The sequence below is a fragment of the Corythoichthys intestinalis genome, chromosome 5 (genome assembly GCF_030265065.1).
Source record: "Corythoichthys intestinalis isolate RoL2023-P3 chromosome 5, ASM3026506v1, whole genome shotgun sequence".
NCBI lineage: Eukaryota > Metazoa > Chordata > Actinopteri > Syngnathiformes > Syngnathidae > Corythoichthys > Corythoichthys intestinalis.
Window position 1 is genome coordinate 60,430,590 of NC_080399.1, and position 26,172 is coordinate 60,456,761.

Consider the following 26,172-nt stretch of genomic DNA (forward strand, 5'->3'; position numbering starts at 1 on the left):
AAATCTCCTTCCATCAGCAAGGGCATTGAAGATGAGATGTGGCAGGGTCTTTCAGCATGACAATGATCCCAAACACACAGCCAGGGCAACAAAGGAGTGGCTTCGTAAGAAGCATTTCAAGGTCCTGGAGTGGCCTAGCCAGTCTCCAGATCTCAACCCCAGAGAAAATCTTTGGAGGGAGTTGAAAGTCCGTGTTGGCCAACGACAGCCCCAAAACATCACTGCTCTAGAGGAGATCTGCATGGAGGAATGGGCCAAAATACCAGCAACAGTGTGTGAAAAGCTTGTGAAGAGTTACAGAAAATGTTTGGCCTCTGTTATTACCAACAAAGGGTACATAGCAAAGTATTGAGATGAACTTTTGGTATTGACCAAATACTTATTTTCCACCATGATTTGCAAATAAATTCCTTAAAAATGAAACAATGTGATTTTCTGTTTTTTTTCCCCACATTCTGTCTCTCATGGTTGAGGTTTACCATGTTGACAATTAAAGGCCTCTCTAATATTTTCAAGTGGGAGAACTTGCACAATTAGTGATTGGCTAAATACTTATTTGCCCCACTGTATATGTATATACAAGCAGTCCCTGGGTTACGACGTACCCGACTTGCATGATTTCGACTTTCTCCAGCCGTTTTTTTTTTTTTTTTTTACTTTATTTTATTAAAAAGACATACAGTGGGGAGAACAAGTATTTGATACGCTGCCAATGGGAAAAATTGACAGTGTATCAAATACTTGTTCTCCCCACTGTATAAAACATGTTTTTGGATATTTATTTTGATTTTCAAGAGGTATTTAGGGTTAGGGTTTAGGGGTACTTATTCCGTACAGCTTCCTTACTTTTTCAACTAAATCCAGCTTTACATAAGCTGCGTGGGTGTGTTTGTGAATAGCTCCTCTTGATGTGGCCAGCCCCCTGCTTGAAGGGGAGGCGCAGTATGTGCCCGATGTCAATACCATTATGAAGCATATGTACCTATACATATACAGCTACACATATATTCAATCATCTTCTGAACCTCTTATCACACACACATATATATATATATATATATATATATATATATATATATATATTTTTTTTTTTTTTTAACTTCTCAGTTACAGTAACAACAGTACTGTAAATTTAATTTGTAACTTTCCACCCCTGACTGTGGGTAGACTGCCACTAAATGCATCTTAATTTTTTCTAAACATTCCAATGATTGGGAGGGCAGCTTACTGATGTGCAAGAGAGTTGTGGAAACTGAAAGCGATCATATGACATTGTATGGATATTGAAGCACTGACGCATGTGTTATATTCAGAATGTGTCCAAGAAATTAATTTGAATATGCAATTTTTCATGTCATTACATTCATGCATGTATGTACTTTACATCACTCTGCATAATAAATCTAAAACGAGCATGCAAATATAACTGAAAATGATTTCAGCATCAGTAGGAGAAACAAAAGTTTATGGATGTGGTTTCCAGGAACTCGAAAACACAAATCTAAGCTATAATCATTTCTTTATCATACAGTGTATCACAAAAGTGAGCACACCCTCGCATTTCTGCAGATATTTAAGTATATCTTTTCATGGGACAACACTGACAAAATGAAACTTTGACACAATGAAAAGTAGTCTGTGTGCAGTTTATATAATAGAGTTGATTTATTTTCCCTTCAAAATAACTAAAAATATAGCCATTAATATCTAAACCGCTGGCAACAAAAGTGAGTCCACCCCATAAAAACTACGTACATCCCTAAATGTCCAAATCGAGTACTGCTTGTCATTTTCCCTCCAAAATGTCATGTGACTCGTTACATCTTTGGGTGCAATTTCCAGGTGCCATGTTCGTCTGTTCAAACAATTATCCACAAGTATAAACATTATAGGAAGGTCCAGCTATCACAACGCTCAAGAAGAAGACGGGCTTTCGGGGCTACCGACCCCACAGCCTCCGAAAATCCCCGCACCCAGTTTTGGCAGACTGGATAAATTCCTGTCCAAAATGACTATTCAAAAACTCAGAGCGGGTTAATCAAATTTACTAGTTTTGGAAAGAATCATTCTTTTAGTTTTAACAGTTAAACTCGTATGTCTAACACCTTGAAGTTCAGCTACAGTGCTTTGCTTTCTTAGAGCAGCATCTTCTTTGCTCAAACTACAGTGTATCACAAAAGTGAGTACACCCCTCGCATTTCTGCAGATATTTAAGTACATCTTTTCATGGGACAACACTGACAAAATGACACAATGAAAAGTAGTCTGTGTGCAGCTTGTATAACAGAGTTAATTTATTTTACCCTCAAAATAACTCAAAATATAGCTATTATTATCCAAACCCCTGGCAACAAAAGTGAGTACACCCCTTAGTGAAAGTTATCAATAATAACATACAACCTGTCAACTGTCAATATTTTGTGTGGCCACCACTATTATCCAGAACTGCCTTTACTCTCCTGGGCATGGAGTTCACCAGAGCTTCACAGGTTGCCACTGGAAGGCTCGCTCCTCCATGACGACGTTGCGGAGCTGCCGGATATTTGAGACTTTGCACACCTCCACCTTCTGCTTGAGGATCCCCCAAAGATGTTCTATTGGGTTCAAGTCTGGAGACATGCTTGGCCAGTCCATCACCTTTACCCTCAGCCTCTTCAGTAAAGCAGTGGTCATCTTGGAGGTGTGTTTGGGGTCATTTTCATGCTGGAACACTGCCCTCTGACCCGGTTTCTGGAGGGAGGGGATTATGCTCTGCTTCAGTATTTCACAGTACATGTTGGAGTTCATGTTTCCCTCAATGGAATGGAACTCTCCAACACCTGCAGCAGTCATGTAGCCCCAGACCATGACATTCCCACCACCATGCTTGACTGTAGACATGACACACTTATCTTTGAACTCCTCACCTGTTCGCCGCCACACATGCTTGAGACAATCGGAAACAAACAAATTAATCTTTGTCTCATCAGACCATAGGACATGGTTCCAGTAATCCATGTGCTTTGTTGACATGTCTTCAACAAACTGTTTGCGAGCTTTCTTGTGTACCATCTTCAGAAGACGCTTCCTCCTGGGGTCACAGCCATGCACACCAATTTGATGTACAGTGCGGCTTATGGTCAGCACTCCAGCGCAGCCCATCCCTCCTCCCGCAGCCCAGCAAAGGAGCCATCACCACCCCCCAGGATCCAGCACCCATCAACCGGCCTTCAGGGATGGCAAGAGGGGACGCACCACCAACCCCATGTCCACCCCCAGCCCCGTCCGGCCAACGAGCCACGGCCGCAGACCCCCAACCAGCACGGCACGCCACGGGACCCCCAGCGGCCCACCAAGCCCAGAGCAGTGCAGGGTCCCTCGTCGGAGGAGGCAACATCCAGCCGATACACCGGCGCCCAGCCAACGACCCGCGACGGAGCACAGGGCGGATACCCAGTCAGAGAAGAGAGGGGAAGGCGGAGGCAGGAGGACGCCGAGGAGCCGCCACGGGGCAACGCGAGATCGGAGCCCCGAACTCCCCCCACTCCCGCGGCTGGCAAGCAGGGGGGGAGGCTATGCCCCAGGAGCCGTGCCATAGAGAAAAAGTGTGGGACCCACCTACCACCCTATTACTGTGGCTGCCAGGTTCCCGGCTGGCAGCCATTACCCAGCTCCGTGATGGGATTGTGAGGGGAGGGTAGTGCAATGTATGCATTAAAATAGGAGAGCTTGGCTTGGGGCAGTGGGACCGCAGCATGGAATACTTTGTACTTGCTTTCTTGTGTAGCATCTTCAGAAGACGCTTCCTCCTGGGGTGACAGCCATGCCGACCAATTTGATCAAGAGTGCGGCATATGGTCTTTGCACTAACAGGCTTACCCCCCACCTCTTTAATCTCTGCAGCAATGCTGACAGCAATCCTGAAACCAGTCCCATGACACTTTGGAGGGAAAATGACAAGCAGTACTCAATTTGGACATTTAGGGATGTACGTAGTTACTATGCGGTGTACTCACTTTTGTTGCCAGGGGTTTAGATATTAATGGCTATATTTTGAGTTATTTTGAGGGGAAAATAAATTAACTCTATTATATAAGCTGCACACAGACTACTTTTCATTGTGTCAAAGTGTCATTTTGTTAGTGTTGTCCTATGAAAAGATATACTTAAATATCTGCAGAAATACAAGGGGTGTACTTACTTATGTGTTACACTGTATAACCATAGTTATGAGTGAGTTGTGTCAATTTTTCTCACCATGACCAAACCATAAAAATGGATGTGAACCGAAACCACCTCATCCAGGTGCTCTTGGCTCGACTGTTGTGTTCCGCATCCGAACATGGTTGCTGTGTTCAAATATGTTCAAACTAATCGATCTTTGGGTTTGTTTTAGAGCAAAAAAGAAAGGCAATGAAAGCACCCTTAAAATTTGTTCAGACCTGTCCAGTTTGGAGCAATTGTTTCAAAACAGGCAGTGTTTCCTCCTAAAATCGGTCCTTTGGGCTTAGGTGAACACAACAATTGCGCTCAGATATGGAAAAAAACAACAGCAGAAATCGCTTATAAGTCAGTGGTCTCTGGAACAGTTTGTTTCCGATAAAAGCAAAACCGACTCACCTGAAGTAACATGTTGGGAAGTGCGGACTGTGGAAATGACAGAAATGGGCACGTCTTCCTTTCATGAAGATCAGTTGGACACTATTTTCCTAGTGTGATTTGGATTGGCGAGAGAATTAGATTTTTTTTTTTTTTTTTTTTTTGACAAATCTTGTATGGTAGCCACAAAAACAGTGACGACACACTTACTTACAATGATCTTTTTTTCCCCCTAGACCTTTCCGTCACCAAAGAGAGTGCAGTTGGTTCGTGCATGGCATTTGTTTGCATTTTTAAGCCGGTACAGACAGCTGCCTTTTGGACAAAAATGCTCCAAATGAAAAAGGGGAATAACTGTATTGATTGAGCCCCAGAATCAGAACAAAACGAACGGACCACATATCTTCAAGCAGTTTTTCAGTCAAGTACAGTACCACTCCAACATACTACTTTGACACAAATTACTACTTTTATGTTACACAGAGCTTTCCGGCCATCTTGTGGCCGTTACAGAATGAGAACAAACCAATAGATAATAGTCTTGTTGATAGGGTCTGCAGGGAAAAAAATATATATATACAGTGGTATGAAAAAGTGAAGCTTTTGGAATTTCTCACATTTCTGCATAAAATCACCATCAAATGTGATCTGATCTTTGTCAGAATCACACAGATGTAAAAACAGTGTCTGCTTTAACTAAAACCACCCAACCAGAAACAGGTTTTCATATTTTTTATCAGGATAGTATGCAAACAATTACAAAAGGGGGGAAAATAAGTAAGTGAACCCTCTGCCTACGGAGACTTAAAGTGCCAATGACAGCAAAAAGCATGTTTTTTTCATATTTTCTGCGGTATTTTATGCTCCGGAATGAAGTGGACAGCTTGGATGTGTGTGGGCGCTGTGACGTGTACGGTAGAAGGAGTCCTCTTCACAGTCCAGTCACTGTTGTATGAGAAGGAATAAGGATTCAGCTGATTTTGCGGATTAATTCGTTTATTTTTCGCATCACGCTAGCCAAACGGCTGCAGAACATTTTGTCTGCACCAGGGAGAGGCGTGTGAGCCTTTTCGGGGTTTTAAAAGGTTCCCATTCACCAGTGGATATTGGCCAAAACAAGTCCTACTACTGTGGGACCATTGGACTTATGAGGAAGTGAGTAAACATCATGTTTTTTATTATGTCAAATACTGGGATCATTTTAATACGTAGGTGGCTTGCATTTTGTGGCTGACATGCTCCTTGTTGAATCGGCCGACGAAACCGGCGGCCTGTCGCACATCCCCCCGCCGGGAGAGCACTACACTGGGTTTAATGCCCTCTTCATGTGCCCGATGTTCTGTCAAATTTTTAACCCCATCAGAAATTGCAACTTTGTGTTAAAATGGCACCGAATACAGCGATTGCAAAGTAAACACTACAAATTTTTCTTTAAATATATTTGCTTACGTTTCATCATGGATGAGCAAGTAGAAAAGATCTCCTAAGACACAGTCTGTCTGTCATGTTAGCTGCACACAACAACTGCACGCCGCTCTTTGTTTACGTCATTGCCGTGTAGTAAAGCATTATTTTTCATTATATTCGTGTTGACCATGTGCCAGCTACGCGTTCCTTCGATGTCGGCTGGTTTGTCCGGTGGTACTCTCCAGCAGCTTCCCCGGCAAGCTCTCCTGTCCGTAGTAGCAGGGGAACGAGCTGTAACTTGCTCTCCGCCGGGCAGGTTGCCGATCGGCGAAGACAATCGACAACCCCGCGGCTGTGTGACATGAACAGGGCTAGTTTTGTGTGATTTTTCGCTTAGAAAGCGAAAATAAGATTTTGAGACATCACTCGGTTCGGGTTAGCATGTCGGCTAGCTGTCACACCTCTTGGTTTGTTTACATTCTCGGAAGCTGGGGGGCAGGTAAATGTAAAAAGCCTAACTACAGCGGCATAAAATAGTGTTCTGGAGGTGCGACAGTAAAGGTGAGGCGACATTTTTGACTATTATGGAGTAATTTTGCCATGTCGTATTGAATAAATGCATTTTTATTATTTCATATTCCATTTAGCACAAGATTGTTATTTGTCATTACCATACCATTTATTTAGCAGTTGGGAAAAATACTTCGATAAAAAGAATATCCATTAAAAATATTGGAGTACAGAGACTGAAACAATGACATTTTGCGGCTCTCTTCGTCGCATTTTCCTCGTTATGAAAAATTCCCCCTCAATAGGCTGCATACTAAATCAGATGAAACCATTCTCTTGCTGACGTCACCCACCTGTTGGGGACGCTAGAGCCCTATAATGGCAGGCATGGCTAGACGGCGGATTAAAACACTAATTTCTCCTCATCTGCACTTTGCCAAATTGTTGTATATAGTGGAATCGTCGCAAAATATGATTCTAATTCACATAATAATGCTATTTAAGACTTTTTTTATCCTGGCGTACGTATTTTTAAAAGGCAAATGAAACCATTTTTTACCAAACAATTTAAGTCAGGTGTGTGTGCCCAATCACTGATGAGTGGTTTAAAGCCGCCCTGCCCACTATAAAACACACAAATGTTAAGAATTGTCTTTATGAAAAGCATTGTCCGATGTGCATCATGGCTCAGTCAAAAGAGCTGTCTGAAGACCTGCGATCAAGGATTGTTGATTTGTATAAAGCTGGGAAAGGATGCAAAATCATCTCTAAAAGTCTGGATGTTCATCAGTCGACAGTCAGAGAAGTTGTTTACAAATGGAGAGAGTTTGGCTCTGTCGCTTCTCTCCCAAGGAGTGGCCTTCCACTACAGATGACGCTAAGAGTTCAACGCAGAATACTCAAAGAGATCAAAAAGAACCCTAGCGTCTGCTAAAGGCTTAAAGAGTACCTTGGATAGAATGACATGTAGTTCTTAAAAGATGTGTTAGTACGAGTTACAATAATTTGATATTAAAACCTCTCTTAATGTTTTCGTTTTAATAGAATTTGTAAAATTTTAAATTAAAAAATAAACTAGTAGCTCGCCATTGTTGTTGATGTCGCACGGCGGTTACGTCACATGGCCCCGCGGCCATACATCACAGTGTCACTTTAACTATGTAAGGTAGTGATTTAAATACACCACAAGGTGTCATTGGCGAGTTTTAAATTAATAAGAGCTCAAGACAATGACTGTTTTTTGACCTTCGACTGACGCTGTAGTAGTGAGTCACAACAAACAAAACTTCTGATAATGGCGCCCAGCATCATAGTTTGTATATTGTGACTAAATATTGCCATCCAGCGTATTTGTTGAGCTAAACGAGTTGGTAAAATGTTTAAATAGAATTTGACCGATCTCTGAGTAAGTTTTATGTGTATTATGCATATATATTTTGATTCTGAATTTGTGAATGCCAGTTCTCTGTGTATTGTTGTTTAGCTGTCTGAGAATAGGGCCTCATTAATACAGATTGAAGCACTTTTCTTTTTGTGAACATTATTTTTTGACAGATATGTATTATTTTTGTTGTATTTTCATTATATGATACTTATGTTTGTTGCGAAGGAGTTGTTGAAGCTTCTGCAAATAAAGGGGGCGGTCCGAGCGACAAATCTGAACGCCTGTGTACACTCTCCCTTCTCCTTGCCTCACACCCCCTTGTGCATTAAAGGAAAACTACAGCGTCAGTCAAGGGACATAACGCACTCATTGGCTTGATCTCTAATTAATTTAAAGCTTGTCATTGACACCTTGTGACGTATTTTAATCACTACCTTACATTATTAAAAAGTGATACGTTTTTTGTTTTGTGTGAAAAACATCAGCGTGGCGCAGTGACGTCACTGGCCCAGCGACGTTAACAACAATGGCGACCAACTGGTTAAAATAATTTTACAAATACTATTGAAACGAAAACATTAAGAGGGGTTTTCATATCATATTATTATAACTTGTGCTGACATTTATTTATTTACATGTCTTTCTATCCTTGGATCCCTTTAAAGAAATCACTGGCATAATCCAGTATCTCTGTGCACCCATCAACTATATGTAAAACTATTGCCAAGAATGGTTTTCATGGGTTGACTCCACGGAGGAAGCCACTGCTGTCTAAATATTAAAAAAAAAAAAAAAAAAATGTTGCTCGTTTAATGTTCGTAAAAAGGCACTTGGACACTCCACAGAGGTTTTGGCAAAATATTTTGTGGACTGATGAAACCAAAGTTGAATTGTTTGGGAGTAACACACAACGTCATGTGTGGAGGAAAAATAGAACAGCTCAGCAACATCAACATCTCATCCCCCCTGCGAAATTTTGTGTAGGGAGCATCATGATTTGGGGCTGTTTCGCTACCTCAGGGCCTTGACAACTTGCAATCATTAATGGAAGAATGAATTCAAAAGTTTATCAAGATGTTTTGCAGGAAAACCCTCTGTCAGACAGTTGAAGCTAAGAAGAGGATGGATGCTGCTACAAGACAATGATCCAAAACACAGAAGTAAATGAACTTCAGAACGGTTTCATAAGTACAATATACACGTTCCGGAGTGGTCAAGTCAAAATCCAGACGTGAACCTCATTGAGATGCTGTGCCATGACCTAAAGACAGCGACTCATGCCAGACACCCCAGGAATCTGACTGAACTACAGCAGTTTTGTAGAGAAGAATGGGCCAAGATTAGTCCTGATCAATGTGCCAGACTGATCTGCAGATAAAGGAAGTGTCTGGTTGAAGTTATTGCTGCCAAGAGAGGAGACACAAAATATCAAATGTGATAGTTCACTTTTTTTTTTTTTTTTACTTTTTACTTATTTTTTAGTTTGCATACTATTCTCATTAAAATATGAAAACCTATAAATGTTTGGGTGGTTTTAGTTAAAGCAGACACCTTTTTCATCTCAATATAATTTGTAAAGAAATGCACAGTGGACCCTCCTGATAGGAGCATCTCACCACAGGACTTTTTCACGATACGTCAATCGTTGAGCGAAAATGAGTCGCGTTATGCAAGAAACTTTTCAATATATTAGCGACGGGCAAAATTCAGTTGGCCTGTCCAAGTGCCTCGACATCCCACAAGGTGACCTGCCAGCTCTCTCTTGTGCTTGGACTCAACAATTGTGGCCTGCTAGAGAGTACACAAGCATCTCTCATCAACAGAATCCACCATCTGCCCCTCATCCTTGTTGTCTCCGGTGATAGAATTTCTTATCAAAGTGCCTCCAAATCATTTGTGCTTACAAGTGAACATTAACAATGGCCCCCAATTTACTGACACCTAAAATTTTGTTTGGTTCATGTTATGCTATCGTTTCCTTTAATGTTACGACATATGTACGGCCGCCGCCTGCTCCCTTTCCTCCTGGCTTGCACTTTCGTCACGTCGCTAAGCTTCAGCCCTCATAGTACCGTAATTTTCGGACTATAAGCCGCTACTTTTTTCCTTCATTTTGAATCCTCCATCTTATAGTCCAGTGCAGCTTATTTGTTGATTTATTTGGGTTCTTGTGACACTTTATTTCACAGTGGCGTCATAAGACCGTCATAAATGTGTCATGACATTATCATGGGCATTCAGTCATTAAGTGTCATCCGTCAAATTATGTCACTAACTCCATTTATGTCCAGCTCGGATCTTTTACACCCATTCAAAAGTGAGATAATTTGCCAGATAACACTAAATGACATGTTATAAGCATTCATTAATGCTCATGACTGTGTCATGTCATAATTATGATTGTCTAATGACAGTCTTATGGCGCCACTGTCAAATAAGGTGTTACCAAATACCATAACTAGCAATTAATGAAACAACTGGAACAGTAACTGAAGAAATAATTCGTACAGAACATGAATTTTGATAGTTATTTCCATCTGTAGCGCTGCAATGCATGCTCGGAGGCATGTTGGACAACAACAGTGTTGACAACAGGTGGCAGCAGAGGTTGACTGTCTCCCCCAAGGGAGCAATGATGGCCAAATGAAGCTTCTGTAAGCAATGAAGCTTTGCAGCCAGTTGGTTCAAAGCTTCATGATGGTTCATTTGGTCTTATGACAGTTGTATGATGCCGCTGTCAAATAAAGTGTTACCGGTTAATATCTTTTGGTGTAAATATCCCATAATACAGTGAAGACAGCTCCGGTTTATAGTCCAGTGCGGCTTATCAATGGACAAATATCGTTTTCGTGTCAAATTTGGTGGGTTGCGGCTTAAATAGTCAGGTGTGCCTTATAGTGCGAAAACTACGGTAAGTGCTTGTATATAAATAACTTTTTTTTTTTTTAACTTAATTTCATTTCCAGTTTATTTAGCCTTAAAATGATGTCTTGAATTGTTATTTGGGGGTAATATGTGTGGTCATGGAAAGTGTTGCATGTATTAACTGTACAGTTATTTCTAATGGAGAATATCTATTAATGATGCACATATTCATGTTAGCAGCCTGGTCGTGGACCAGTTTGTGCTCATATCATGAGGGTCCACATTAATTCACAATGGTGGCTTGATCATTTTGAGTGAAACTCTCTGAATATTGGCTGATAAACACATTTAATGAGATATTACAATTTCACCTTATTAAAAAAAAAAAATCTCCAGTGTCTTGTCTGCAACATGCTACAGTCAGAATGCACACAATACAAGCCAGAGTGAATGCAGATTGACCATCTTCTCTCAGTAACTAAAATCTAAAGATAAAATAAAAACGAAACAAGAAGTAACAAGAAAAAGTACACTTTAAGAGTTCTTGCAAGAAATTGCATTTAAAAAAAAAAAAAAAAAAAAAAAACTGACAGTTTGCCTGAGGCTTTTGAAAGTAAAGACAGGAGGCATTTTAAAAAAGTGTTTCCATTGAGATTTCTTGGAACTCAGACATCACAATTCTTTTTATTGTCAGTGTTTTTCCGGAAGTAACGTAGAAGGAGGAGGTGAGGTTCATCCACTCCTCAGGAATAGGATGCACTGTTTTTTACCTTCTTTTGTTTTGTGCTAAAAGATAAAAACAAAGAAGGGAGATCACGATAATGTCTTTACCCACTTGAGCAGGTAAAAGTGCTATAAACAATTACTATCATTATTGCATATTCATCCGATCTCAATGTTTTAGATCGAACCAGTTTTAATACTTCACAATAATAAGACTGGCCAATATACTAGTATTTTCTTTTTCTGTAACATGAGTGTTTTTTTTTTAAGTGATTCACACAATTTGTGGTTACTTCTCTGTATGCTTTAGTTTTTGTGTACATTTTTGTAATATTCTTATGTTATTGGTATTTTGTACTGATCCCTCATATATTTTTACTCAATACCAGTTTAATTATATTTATATGTTATATTTAATTACACTGCTGGCTAAAACTAGTGGCACCCCTTCAATTCTGTCAGACAATGCTCAATTCCTCCCAGAAAATTATTGCAATTACAAATGCTTTGGTTGTAATATCTTCATTTATTTTGCATGCAATGAAAAAACAAAAAAGAGAATGGATTTTTAAGAAATCTTTACCATTTTACACTAAACTCCAAAAATGGGCCGGACAAAAGTATTGGCACCCTCAGTGCTAATACTTGGTAGCACAACCTTTAGACAAAATAACTGCGCACAACCGCTTAAGGTATCCATCAATGAGTTTCTTACAATGCTCTGCTGGAATTTTAGACATTTCTTCTTTAGCCAACTGCTCCAGGTCTCAGATTTGAAGGGTGCCTTCACAAAACACTAAAAAAGGCACAAATAGCATTCAGTGTCAGGTCGTCAGCGTTCCAGCATACGCTAGCATGTTAACTGTCCATTACCGCTTGACCTGATTGTTTCCTTTGCCTGTCAACATCAATAAAGTACCGTGTATGCGATACGCAACTGGTTCCTCCGTCCCTTCGTGACACTTAGTGTGAGAAAGCTGGGTCTCCCTCAGAGGTCATGGGTCTTCCAGTAGGACAATGACCCAAAACACACTTTTAAAAAAACTAGAAAATGGTTTGAGAGAAAGCACTGGAGATTTCTAAAGTGGCCAGCAATTAGTCCAGAACTGAATCCCTTTGAGCGCCTGTGGAGAGATCTGAAAATGGCAGTTCTCAGTTGTTCTTTGTGACATATTAGGGAGCGCACAGTCCTTATGATGGAAACCTTTGTGATGCATGAGTGTGATGCGATATACTATCACATGAGCGCACGTTTAGCGCACGTGACACTAGGCCCTACAATATGCTGCAAATTTGTTGGTAGTCTTCAGACTTCATAATGCCATGCACACGGTCAAGCAATCCAGTGCCAGAGGCAGCAAAGCAACCCCAAAACATCAGGGAACCTCCGCCATGTTTTACTGTGGGGACCGTGTTCTTTTCTTTGAAGGCCTCGTTTTTTTCCCTGTAAACTCTATGTTGATGCCTTTTCCCAAAAAGCTCTACTTTTTTCTCATCTGACCAGATAACATAGGTTTTGGCAAACTCCAGCCTGGCTTTTTTTATGTCTCTGGGTAAGACGTGGGGTCTACCATAGAGTCCCTTTTCATTCAGACGCCAACAGATAGTACGTGTTGACACTGTTATACCCTCGGACTGCAGGACAGCTAGAACTTGTTTGGATGTTAGTTTAGGTTCTTTATCCACCATTCGCACAATCTTTCATTGAAATCTCTCGTCAATTTTTCTCTTCTGTCCACATCTAGGGAGGTTAGCTTAGGTTACTTATTGATGACACTGGACACGGTAGAAACAGGAGCATTCAGGTCTTTGGAGATGGACTTGTAACCTTGAGATTGCCCATGCTTCCTCACAATTTTGCTTCTCAAGTCCTCAGACAGTTCTTTGGTCTTTTTTCTTTTCTCCATGCTCAATGTGGTACACACAAGGACACGGGACAGAGGTTGCATCAACTTTAATCCACGTCACCTGGCTGCACGATTGATTTAGTTATTGCCACCACCTGTTATGTGCAACATGTCAGTAACAAGTGCAATTATTCATTCATTCATGCATTTTCCATGCCGCTTTTCCTCACGAGGAAAACAGAAACAGGAGCATTCAGGTCTTTGGAGATGGACTTGTAACCTTGAGATTGCCCATGCTTCCTCACAATTTTGCTTCTCAAGTCCTCAGACAGTTCTTTGGTCTTTTTTCTTTTCTCCATGCTCAATGTGGTACACACAAGGACACGGGACAGAGGTTGCGTCAACTTTAATCCACGCCACCTGGCTGCACGATTGATTTAGTTATTGCCACCACCTGTTATGTGCAACATGTCAGTAACAAGTGCAATTATTCATTCATTCATTCATTTTCCATGCCGCTTTTCCTCACGAGGGTGAGTGCAATTAATTACAGAAATTACAGAAGCATCACATGATTTTTCAAAGGGTGCCAATACTTTTGTCCAGCCCATTTTTGGAGTTTTGTGTAAAATGATAATGATTTTATTTTTTTTCCACTGTTTTGTGTTTTTTCATTGCAAGCAAAATAAATGAAGATATTACTACCAAAGCATTTGTAATGCAATCATTTTCTGGGAGAAATTGAGCATTATCTGACAGAATTGCAGGGGTGCCAATACTTTTGGCCAGCACTGTACATATTGACTGTAATACATTTGAGTGTGGTAAACTGAACACAGTACGAAGAGGGGAAACTACTTGGAACTACTGTACTTTTCTTCAATATGCGGAAGACTTACCTGTATTCACTTGTGTTTGTGGGTTCTTTAACAGACTGATTTAATGTGGAGGTGTACAGGAGTCCTTCACTGCTGTGCTCGACTTTATTCTTCTTCAGTTGACTGGAGGAAGAATAAAGCTCTTCTTCTGTGTTCTAAGACACAGGACATGAAAGCCAGTATTATAGGAAACAAATACACTCTTTGCATTACACTGTGATTCATTGTCCTCACCTCCGGCTGTAGTACTTTTATATCAACCAACAGAGAGGCTAATTCTAAGTTTTCATTGTAGCCGTTCTTCAAAGGCACAGAGCGGTAACCTTAAAAAGAAACCATTTAACGGTCAGACAAACACATGAAAACAAAGAATTCTTAAGCTTCATGACATCTACTAGTTTTTGATAAGGCGGAAAACACAGACAAGACTGAAAAAGCAGTTTCTGTTCTTGCACTCCTCTTTAAAATAAACTGCTGTATTTTAAGCCTAAAGAACTGCTGTGTTTGATAGAACAATATGTCTATATACTGCCATAGCAGATTCATGGCGCATTAAGCTCCTGAACTATTTTTAATTTGTCCGTTTTACCCCGGAAACCCCCGTTTACAGACGTCGCGCAACCACTTTTGTTTCAACCCAGCCATAAAACGAAGGTAATTAATTATATTTATTATTCAGAATGTCTGTTGTTTTTAGCTTAGAATCATCAAGTGATGCCTAATATTTTGTTAAAAAAATGACTTTAAAAAATTATTCACTCGCACATTTTAAACTTTTAAACAAATTACATCACAATGGAAAAAAATGGCGTCTGTAAAAAAGCCACGGATATCTACCTCATAACTATCGCTTAATTGTATTTTTTTTGGTACTGTCGCATTTTCTCCGATATGTTAAATGATAAATAAAATATATGCGTAACTGCCCGGTTTTTGGCTCTTTAAAGAAAGAATCGAGACAGCTTTACGTCCATATCTATAAAGAATTCAGTGATTGAAGCATTTACTTGCAAGAATTTTCTTCTTTGTTTACACATGGAGGCGGCTAAAAGAGGAGCAGCACATTAGCCATAATTACGTAAGATAAATGCTACCTGCATGGTTTCTTTTGCTTTTAACCAAGAATCAAGACTGTTTTACGTCCATATCTATGAAAAATTCAGGGATTTAAGCATTTATTAACAAGAATTTTAACCAGAAGAGCTCCTTTTACGCCAGGTGGCCGCTAGCCTCATTCGCTAATAGAGTAGGGTGACCAAACGTCCTCTTTTGCCCCGACAAGTCCTACTTTCACGCAGTATCCTCGTTGTCCGGGCGGGTTTTATAAATTCATAAAAATGTCCGGTTTTTATGATTTTTTTTACAGGACCAACTTGAAGAGAATTCCTCCGGCCGCTAGGGGGCAGCGCTTGCCTGCGTTGACGTTGCTCCTACTAGTAGGGGCGGGAGAAGGAGTACATCTTTTTCTTCTTTTTTGTTGGCAGTTCACCCTTTGTTTCATGGGGAATTACCACCATCTACTGACGGTTTGGCGAGAGCTCAGACTACAGTAAGGAGTTCAATAAGAAGTTCTAAAAGACGTGGCTCCATACACCTTTCTGTAAGTTTCTCCTGTTAATGTCGATCACGTGTCTTCTGTTGTACATAGGGTTATATGTGTACACAGAGATGCAGTATATTGTATGAGTCTTGTAATTGTTCTGCGTTAGTTAGTGGTTGAATGCCAGTATAGCTAAATAGCTGTGTTGCTTATGAGGTTTTTTTTTTACGATAAATACGTATATAATGGCAACTGTTGACTTCTGTCGGAGATTTGTACTGGTGTAATCTGTAAAATCCCATTTGTTGTCGCATCTTTGCGCTGCCGATGGTAGTAAACTTTTATAGCAAAGTCTTGATTTTGCCTTGGCTCCCGTATTCGCTAATAGGGTAGCAATCAGTGACCTCAGCTGCGCTAGGCATTATGGGCAATGTAGTTTTGAATTTGAACTGCTGCGTTTGGAAACATGCTGGTTGAATCGCTTGTCAGTTTATTTCAGTTACTGTTTGCGTACAATTTAGAACATTGTATGAGAATAAAAATTGAGTGGGAATAACATTTTGTCAACGACAATTGTCGTGATCGTAATTTTAAAAAATGTTGAGTTGGCACATAGCCAACTGTGTGTGTGTGTGTGTGTGTGTATTAACTGGACTACATTTCCATGAGTCTGCATTGTATTATTTTTTTAACAATTATTCTTTTTTTTTTTTTTTTTTTTTTTTTTTTTTTGTTTGTTTTTTATTTTTTATTTTTTGGAAGAATAAAGCCTGTTGAGTAAAAAAAAGTGGGAGATATACGCATCTTTGAGTGATCTTCGAGTAAAATTCAAGTATCTCGAGGCCGGGCCGAGTGTCCTCTTTTTTGGAAATCAAAATATGGTCACTCTATAATAGAGCAGCATTGTACTTCAACAACATACGTAAAATAAACACTAACTGCACGGTTTCTTTGCTTTTAACCAAGAATCCAGACTGATTTACGTCCACATCTATAAAGAATTTGGGAATTTAAGCATTTCTTTTTCGCCAGAAAAGCTGTTTCCGCTAGACTCATTCGGTAACAGTATATAGTATAATGTATATAATGTATAATGACATGTCTATATTGAATTTAGATGTTGAGAGAGAGGGGGAGAAAAAAAACAGGTGTACAGCTTGTTCTCACCTGAACAGATACCTTTAACTGGAAAGGTAGCTTGAGCAAGGAAGTTGGGATCTGAAAACATGTCTTCTTCATTGACCACAAAGCGCAGGAAAGTGAGTTCAGGTTCGTACACTTTAAAGCACACGGGCCGTGTCGTCGCTTTCCACACTGGATTCAGACCATTATCCCCTACAAATATCGGAAATACAAGTCGTCGTGTCACATTTTGTATGTCCTAATAGTAAGATATCCAATTTATTTTTGCCTACGATAGACCGTCGTCTTGGACTTTGCTTCGGTGTGACCACATAGTTCAATCTCCACAAAAGGACTAGAAATCGAGCGGCCAAGCTTCGGTAGGTGTCTGGCAGCAATGACCTGCAAAATACAGAGTAAAAGTCCAGGTGAAATGTTAAGTTAAACCGAGCTCAGTTGAACTTAATTTGAAAACAGCAAAAAATTAAAAAAAAGATTAATGCATTTTCTACACAACAGCTTTTAAATATAAGTCTACACGCCTCTATTCAAGTGCCTGGTTTTTGTGATGTGTGAAGAAAAACAAAGGCAAAGGTAAGTTTTTTTTTTTTTTTTTAAATCACTATGTGAGGCTGTAAAATTGTATTTGAATAAAAATAAATGTTTCTTGTGTAAAAGTCTAAATGAACCACTGAAATGACAAATGTGTGCATGTCCTCTTAAAACTAGGGATGTGCCAGTTTTCAGAATAAACGAATCCAACATCTAATACGTTTCAAAGTTCCTCTGGTTAACCCCAAATAAAGTTCAGATTTTCTAGTAGGCCTTTTCTGATATTTTTGTAGTCACAATTTATAGCACATTTCACTGTTCAAGTACACCATACATACAGTGGTATGAAAAAGTATCTGAACCTTTTGGAATTTCTCACATTTCTGCATAAAATAACCCTCAAATGTGATCTGATCTTTGTCAAAATCGCACAGATGAAAATACAGTGTCTACTTTAACTAAAACCACCCAAACATTTATAGGTTTTGATATTTTAATGAGGATAGCATGCATACAATGACAGAAGGGGGGAAAAAAATAAAATAGTGAACCCTCCACCTAAAGAGCAAATTTCAATTGCCTTAAAGAGCAACTGAAACCAAATTTTACCAAACATTTTAAGTCCGGTGTATGCCCAATCCCTGATGACTGGTTTAAAGCTGCCCTGCCTGCTATAAAACACACACCTGGTAAGAAATGTCTTGATGAGAAGCGTTGTCTGATGTGCATCATGGCTCGGTCAAAAGAGCTGTCTGAAGAGCTGCGATCAAGGATTGTTGATTTGTATAAAGCTAGGAAATGATACAAAACCATTTCTAAAAGTCTGGATGCTCATCAATCGACAGTCAGAAAAGTATACAAATGGAGAGAGTTTGGCACTGTTGCTTTCTCACAAGAAGTGGCCATCCACCAACAATGCCACCAAGAGTTCAGCGCAGAATACTCAGACAGGTAAAAAAAGAACCCTAGAGTGTCTGCTATAGACTTTCAGAAATCACTGGCACAGTCCAATATCTCTGTGCACACATCAAGTATATGTCAAACTATGGCCAAGAATGGTGTTCATGGGGGGACTCCACGAAGTAAATCAACTTCACAATGGTTTCAGGAGAACAAAATACACGTTCCCGAGTGGCCAAGTCAAAGTCCAGACTTGAAACCCCATTGAGAAGCTGTGGCATGGCCTAAAGACAGGGATTCATGCGAGACATCAGGAATCTGACTGAACTACAGCAGTTTTGTAGAGAAGAATGGCCCAAGATTAGTCCTGATTGATGTGCCAGACTGATCTGCAGCTACAGGAAGCGTCTGGTTGAAGTTATTGCTGCCAAAGGTGTGGCCACAAAATATTAAATGTGAAGGTTCACTTACTTATTTTCCCCCTTCTGTCATTGTTTGCATACTATTCTCATAAAAAATATAAAAAAACCTATAAATATTTGGGTGGTTTTAGTTAAAGCAGACAGTTTTTTCATCTGTGTGATTTTGGAAAAGATCAGATCACATTTGATGGTGATTTTATGCAGAAATGTGAAAAATTCCAAAAGGTTCAGATAAATTTCCATACCACAATATAGCATGACCATTAGCCCAACCCAAAGTATACATAAATCATCAAAAGGAGTGGTAAAATTACTCTTAGAAGTACATTTTTCTAAAAAAAAAAAACAACAACAACAAAAAAAATGTAACGGAGTAAATCTAGTGTGTTACTATCCACCTCTGCAAAATACCAATCAGCAATAGCGCAAAACCTGAAAGTTCCTATTCAAAAAGTCTATATGAGGAAAGCCTACTAAACATGCCAAAACCCATTATTTGGGGTGATTGGGTGCACAGAAATCTTTTTTGCATGAGTACGGAATTCTGTTGAAAGCATGTATTTGAGTATGTGACCAAACGTACCCTAATCACAATGTTGTACTTGACGTCTTTCTTCTGCTGGTGAGGGTCATAGCAATCAGAGCGCATAAGTTCTGGTTGCAAAACGTAGCCAGTACGTCCATTCATACTGAACAGGGCATGATTCAGCTGGGTGTATTTATCTGCAGGTAGTCAAAAAATACATTCATTTGTTTCCATTATAAATATGATTTTACATAGAGTATGTTTTGAATATACAGGAACAATTGTAGATATAATTCTCAATAAAACAAAAAGTTACGAAAATGATTCGAAACTTCTGTTTGGGAGAGTAAACTGTTGCTCTTGCGTAACAATATTTCTTAGCAATAGATCTTTTACTAATTGGAAACTTGTTTGATTCCCCTTTGGAACATGGTGTTACATTTGTGAGGAACATGTACTCGTTCCGAGGAGCCACAAAGCTCATGATGGGAATTTTTGTGTAAAATTGACCTTTCACAAAACCTCCACCCCTCCAGAGTTACTGTTATGGTCAGCTTTTCTACTCCAGCGGCACACGCCATTGCAGGCATACATACAGTATAACGAAGTGTTTTAGGTGATTGAATTTGGAGTAATACCAGTGCCACATCCCCCAGATTGAGGAAAAACTATTTACAATATGCAGCGGAGGGTTTATATTGAAAATAAATGTAGCAAGCTACTGAGGCAAAAGTATTCAAGTTTAACACTTACAGCAGAGCAAAGGGTGTGGATACCTACAGTGTATCTCAAACGTGAGTACACCCCTCGCATATCTGCAGACATTTAAGTATATCTTTTCTTGGGACAACACTGACAAAATGACCCTTTGACACCATGAAAAGTAGTCTGTGTTCAGCTTATATAATATAGAGTTAATTTACCGTATTGGCCCGAATATAAGACGGTGTTTTTTGCATTGAAATTAGACTGAAAAAGAGGGGGTCGTCTTATATTCTAGACATTATACCCATTCACGACACTAGATGGCGCCAGATATCAGTGAAGCGATGTTCTGTCATGACAGATCTCAGCTACTCTCAAGTTTAACCAGTTTGCATTATTTTATTGCATTGTTTTTCCTTATTCAGATTTGTTTCAAGACTACAGTTACAGTTAGACTTCACTTTGATGGTTAATGCAGTTATGGCAATTTTGTTGTTTTATCACAATAGATTGGTTTATTTACTTTTCAAAAACCAGAAGCCATTCATTTACGAATGTGATTGCACTTTAGTTTACATATTTAAATGTTCAGATATTAAGATTTGAATGAGGCAAAATAACATGCTTTTTCTCTCAAATGTATTGTTATAATCATTTGTTTCGGATGTACTGTAATTATTTACTGTATAAAAAATTAATTTGGTGTTCAAAAAGTATTTTTTCAAACTTGAGTCTTGAAAAAGAAGGGGTCGTCTTATATCCGGGCCAATACGGTATTTTCCCCTCAAAATAACTCAAAATATAACCACTAATATCCAAACCCCTGGCAACATAAGTGAGGACACCCCTTAGAAACTACATCTCTAAATGTCCAAATTGAGTACTGCTTGTCATTTTCCCTCCAAAATGTAATGTGACTCGTTAGTGTTACTAGGTCCAGGTGTGCATAGGGAGCAGGAGTGTTCAAATTTGTAGTGCAGCTCTCAAACTCTCTCATACTGGTCACTGAAAGTTCCAACACGGCACCACATGGCAAAGAACTCTCTGAGGATCTTAAAAGATTGAATTGTTGCGCACATGAAGATAGTCGAGGCTACAAGATTGCCAACACCCTGAAACTGAGCTGCAGCACAGTGGCTAAGATCATCCAGCGTTTTAAAAGAGCAGGGTCTACTCAGAACAGGCCTCGGGTTGGTCGTCCAAAGAAGCTGAGCGCACGTGCCGAGCATCACATCCGAATGCTTTCTTTGAAAGATCGTCGCAGGAGTGCTGTGCAGAAATTGAAGAAGTGGGGGGGGGGGGGTCAGCCTGTTAGTGCTCAGATCATACGCCGCACTCTACATCAAATTGGTGTGCATGGCTGTCACCCCAGGAGGAAGCCTCTTCTGAAGACGGTACACAAGAAAGCCCGCAAACAATTTGCTGAAGACATGTCAACAAAGCACATGGATTACTGGAACCATGTCCTATGGTCTGATGAGATGAAGATTAACTTATTTGGTTCCAATGGTCTCAAGCATGTGTGGCGGCAACCAGGTGAGGAGTACAAAGATAAGTGTGTCATGTCTACAGTCAAGCACGGTGGTGGAAATGTCATGGTCTAGGGCTGCATGAGTGCCGCAGGTGCTGGAGAGTTACATTCCATTGAGGGAAACATGAACTCCAACATGTACTGGGAAATACTGCAGCAGAGCATGATCCCCTAACTCTAGAAACTGGGTCACAGGGCAGTGTTCCAACACGACAATGACCCCAAACACAAACCCAAGATGACCACTGCTTTACTGAAGACGCTGAGGGTAAAGGTGATGGACTAGCCGAGCATGTCTCCAGACCTGAACCCAATAGAATATCTTTCTGGAATCCTCAAGCGGAAGGTGAAGGTGTGCAAAGTCTCAAATATCTGGCACCTCCGCAATGTTGTCATGGAGGAGTGGAAGAGCGTTCCAGTGGCAACCTGTGAAGCTCTGGTGAACTCCATGCCCCGGAGAGTAAAGGCAGTTCTGGATAATAGTGGTGGCCACACAAAATATTGACAATTGTCAAGTTGTGTATTAATATCATCAATTTTCACTAAGGAGTGTACTCACTTTTGTTGCCAGGGGTTTGGATATTAGTGGCTATATTTTGAGTTATTTTGAGGGGAAAATAAATTATATAAGCTGCACACAGAATACTTTTCACTGTGTCAAAGTGTCATTTTGTCAGTGTTGTCCCATGAAAAGATATACTTAAATATCTGCAGAAAGATGATGGGTGTACCCACTTTGTGATACACTGTAGGTGTCCATTCACACAAGTTTACAAGGAAAAATAATAATAATAATAATAATAATAAGTTGTATGTGCTTATTAGGCTGTTAAGTTTACATAAAGAGGAAGAATGGCTTTAATGTTAGTTCACTCATACCCCTTTCCCACTGGCCAAAAAACCCGTGTCAACCCACTAACAATCGGCTTTTGGTGGCAGTGGGAAAGGTGCAGCGACCCGCCTCGACCCATGTCAATCAACCCGCCAAGCGACCCGCATTAAAATCACCTCGGCTCTGATCGTCATGCAGTTTGAAAGCAAAACCCCGGGTCAACAGTCAACACGCTAATCTACGTGGTGACGTAGGCTCTTACGTGATGCGTCATAGCAACGTTCCAGTCGCCTCCCATTTAACACGCCTGTTACGGATGGAGAGTAATTTATCCTTTTGTTCAGGTATGTATGTTTTTTCCTTTCACTTTATACTGGTTTATGTTGGTTTTCACCTGTATTTTTCCTTTGCAGTAGTTTCCACCTGTGTGATCTCAGAAGGCCTCCACAGCTGGAACCACTTTCTCATTAGTTAATCATCCAATCATCTGTTCGTCCTGCCACTATATAAATTGAATTGTTTGCTTGGTTCAGGGGAGGCGGTGGCAGCTCTCAATTTTGGTTGTCTTGGTTTGTTGAAGCGTTATGTTTTGACTTTGATTTTGTTTGTGAAGTTTGCTTTCTGCCACTTGTTTATTAATGATCTCTTTTGTCTTTTTCTTTAGGTTGGCACAGAGCACAGAGGTAGGGACTTTAGTTAGACACCTGCAGGTATACATCGTGTCTCCCACCTCACGTAGGTACTAACTCTCTTTATTAGTCCATTAGATAGAGCAGCAACACCACCCATGTATTTTGGGGTACACTGGTGCCTGCCACGGTAGTGATTTAGTTTGGCAGTTGTTTTGGGTTCTAGGTTTAGTTGGGGGTTTTTGGAACTTTTATTTGGTGTTTGCTGCATCGTGCAGGGGGTTGGGTAAATGTTTGTGTGCTCTGTGTCCATTGCCTTTTTTTCCTGTTAAATAAACTTTTTATTTGCAATTTTGATTTGTCACTGCCTCCTCCTTGCACACCTGCCGTCTTATGTTACTCGCGGCCCCTGACCACCAGGGGTACTTGTAACAACGCCCCACAACCGTAGTTACGTCGATGCTCACAGCAAAGCTAGTAGAAGAATTCACGTCGCTTACGTTGCCTCAGCATAGAAGAGTGTTGATCCTTTGCTGCATTTCAACCATTTTGAGGGCAGTAAAATGCATGCAAACAGAGAAAACAAACGGAAAAGAGGCTTCCATTTTGCTCTGCATTGTTTACTTCCTTGAACTGAATGAATTCGGTCGCATTTGTCGACGCGCATCTTTGCGTGGTGACGTCACGTAACCTTACGCACGGCTGAGGGGTGGGTAGACGGGTGAAAAAAAAAAAAAAAAAAACACTGCTTTTTTTGTCAATGGGAAAGGTGCCAAATGCCAATTGCTTGTGGGTGCATTGGCTTGGAAAAAACGAGCGTTGACCCACTAGTTTCAGTGGGAAATGGGTATCATAGAAGTGACTGCAAACAAAGACTTAACAAAACAACTACTGTATTTAGACGTTATAGCGATGAGATCCTAGTAAGATATAATATTCCATAACAGTACGACTTTGATATCCAATTTTGATTCCTCTTGCCGCTATGTGCAAGTTCGGCAAGACAGCCAGCTAGTTAGCCTCTACCATTAGCTTAATCTTGCTTTAAGAGAGCACGTATATTTGCTTGTTTAGTTTGGAGAAATTTAGCTGGGAGTGACATCATACGTCCAAATTGATTAATCCATTGGAATCCAGTTTTTCTGCTTTAGGGAAGGGAAAGAACCACATTCATATTGTAATGTCTGTAACTAAGCGCCGGCCCTTTAAGAGGCGATCAGACTGGGAGCGGTGACGTAGCGGGACGCGAGTAGGGAGAATGGGGAGAAAGCGAAAGTTAGAGGTCATCCGTTAATGTTCATTCGAAATACTTGGAAACATTTATTTATTTTGGGTGTATTTTTTATTTTATTTTTAGAGAAAACATTTTTAGTAAAAGTCAACTAAAACTAGACTAAATTAGTCTTGAGTTTTCGTCAAAAAATCTAGACGAAGACAAACAGATTTTGTGATGACTAAAATATGACTCAGATTAATTATGATTAATTACTAACACTAAGACGAAATTTAAAAGGGCTACCAAAAACAACATTGGACTCCATAGGTCATATTTCAGCTCTCACCCTCCCTCTGATTGTCTGAGGGTGAGATCTTGTGTTGTCTTGCAATCAGCCAGTGGAACTATACTACGAAGCCGGTTTTCTGGCTTAGCAGGGTAACTTCGAGAGTAACTTTATCACGTGCGACGTAAGTTCGCGGCTATGCGAGACTACGAAAGGTGGATATGTTGGAACCGAGAAGTGTTGCCATGGCAACACACGCCACACGCCAAACCTGGTCGTGTCAGAGTTAGATCTTGCTTAACATCAGGATTCCAATTAACCACAAACAAACAGCACTCCTCCGCGGACGTGTCCTCCTGACAATGACAGCGTACTTGGACGACCCATACGACATTGGCGCGCGGATTGTGAGGGGCTCTCTCCGGAGGGCACGGGTATTTCGGGACCGCCAGAATCCGCTGGCGTACCCGGAAGATGTTCTCCATGAAAGATATAGATTTTCAGCTGAGGGAATTCTTTACCTGTGCCAACTGATCTAGGCAGACGTCACTAATGTAACCCGCCGAGTCAGGCCCTCACAACCGCGCAGATTGTGTGTGCCTGTCCGTGCGCTCTTTCGCCAGGGACAATATATGTATTCCATCGGTGATGCTGAATATCTGCGTAAGAACACTGTATGCCGTGCGATTCGGAGTGGGGTATGGAAACGCTTCAAATTGATGCATTTATAATAATCATAGAAATATGTAGACTATTTAAACATTGAGAAAACTTGCGTTTTTTTCTGCCAACTCGAGGAGATTAAATTAAATGTCAAATCCACTGATAGGACAGACGCACAGATATAAAAGATATAAATGTTTATTGAATATGCATCTTACAGTCTTGTTTAACTGTGAAAAATCGTTACAAAAGACGGGCTTTTATTTACGCAACAACGCATGGCATCCCCGCATTTCCTTCTTCTTCTGAGTCCTCACAAATATAACATAATTTTTGGGGGGGGGGGGCGGGGGGTGTTGTCGGGCTCGGGCCTGCAAATCAAGTTTATTGATCGGACTCGGGTCGGGTCGGGCTGGATTTTTTAGGCCCAAACTAAAAAAAGAACATACGTATTCGTACAGTCAAGGGGACTAAACATACAATCATCATGTTTCGTGTGGTGATGCGTGACAATTATTTCTTATTGTTAATGTACCAAATCTTATTTTATTGTCCTGACAGCAGGCTTTATTTCTTTTCATGGACATAAGAAACTGGCATATTGACGCATTCACAAATCACACGATCTGTAAATCCGCTGTCAACAGACCCGTTGCGCTCTACTCGCCGAAGCGGTGTTGGATTTCGCAGTGGGGGTGGATTTTAATTCCTCATAATTCCGCATGATCATCGCGCATTCCTCCTCCGTGAAGTAAGGTGCCCGTGCCATCGTCACAAGTAGTGTTTGACTCTGGTCACCGCCCCCTTTTATGTGAACGCGCAGTAACTCTGACTGGGTTGACACAGGTTCGACTAATCAACCTCATAATCAGCGTCGTAGCACCGATTGACCACAAACTAGACAACCAGGTTTTGTCAACTCCGGTTACCCGATGGTAAACTGGATCACTTCTGGGGAGGTTGAACTCGGTTCGTAGTATAGGCCACAGCTCTCCTATGATGAGTGTGCGTCTGGTAAGCATGAATTGTGCGCTTAGTGTATAATATGGGGATACA

At 40.5% G+C, this 26,172-nt stretch overlaps 1 protein-coding gene across 2 annotated transcripts in view; it reads right to left on the reverse strand.

The window, feature by feature from the left end:
- Nucleotides 1-8,457: 8,457 nt before the first annotated feature.
- Nucleotides 8,458-26,172, reverse strand: part of plcg2 (phospholipase C, gamma 2) — a 100,171-nt gene continuing 82,456 nt past the window's right edge. For both annotated transcript variants that reach the window (XM_057836917.1, XM_057836918.1), the window contains 6 exons: nt 19,312-19,451; nt 17,148-17,256; nt 16,900-17,067; nt 14,427-14,515; nt 14,214-14,347; nt 8,458-11,530 (listed from right to left, as the gene is read on the reverse strand). In XM_057836917.1, coding sequence (XP_057692900.1) covers nt 11,488-11,530; nt 14,214-14,347; nt 14,427-14,515; nt 16,900-17,067; nt 17,148-17,256; nt 19,312-19,451 — 683 coding nt within the window. In that variant the 3' untranslated portion in view covers nt 8,458-11,487. The remainder of the gene's footprint in view (nt 11,531-14,213; nt 14,348-14,426; nt 14,516-16,899; nt 17,068-17,147; nt 17,257-19,311; nt 19,452-26,172) is intronic.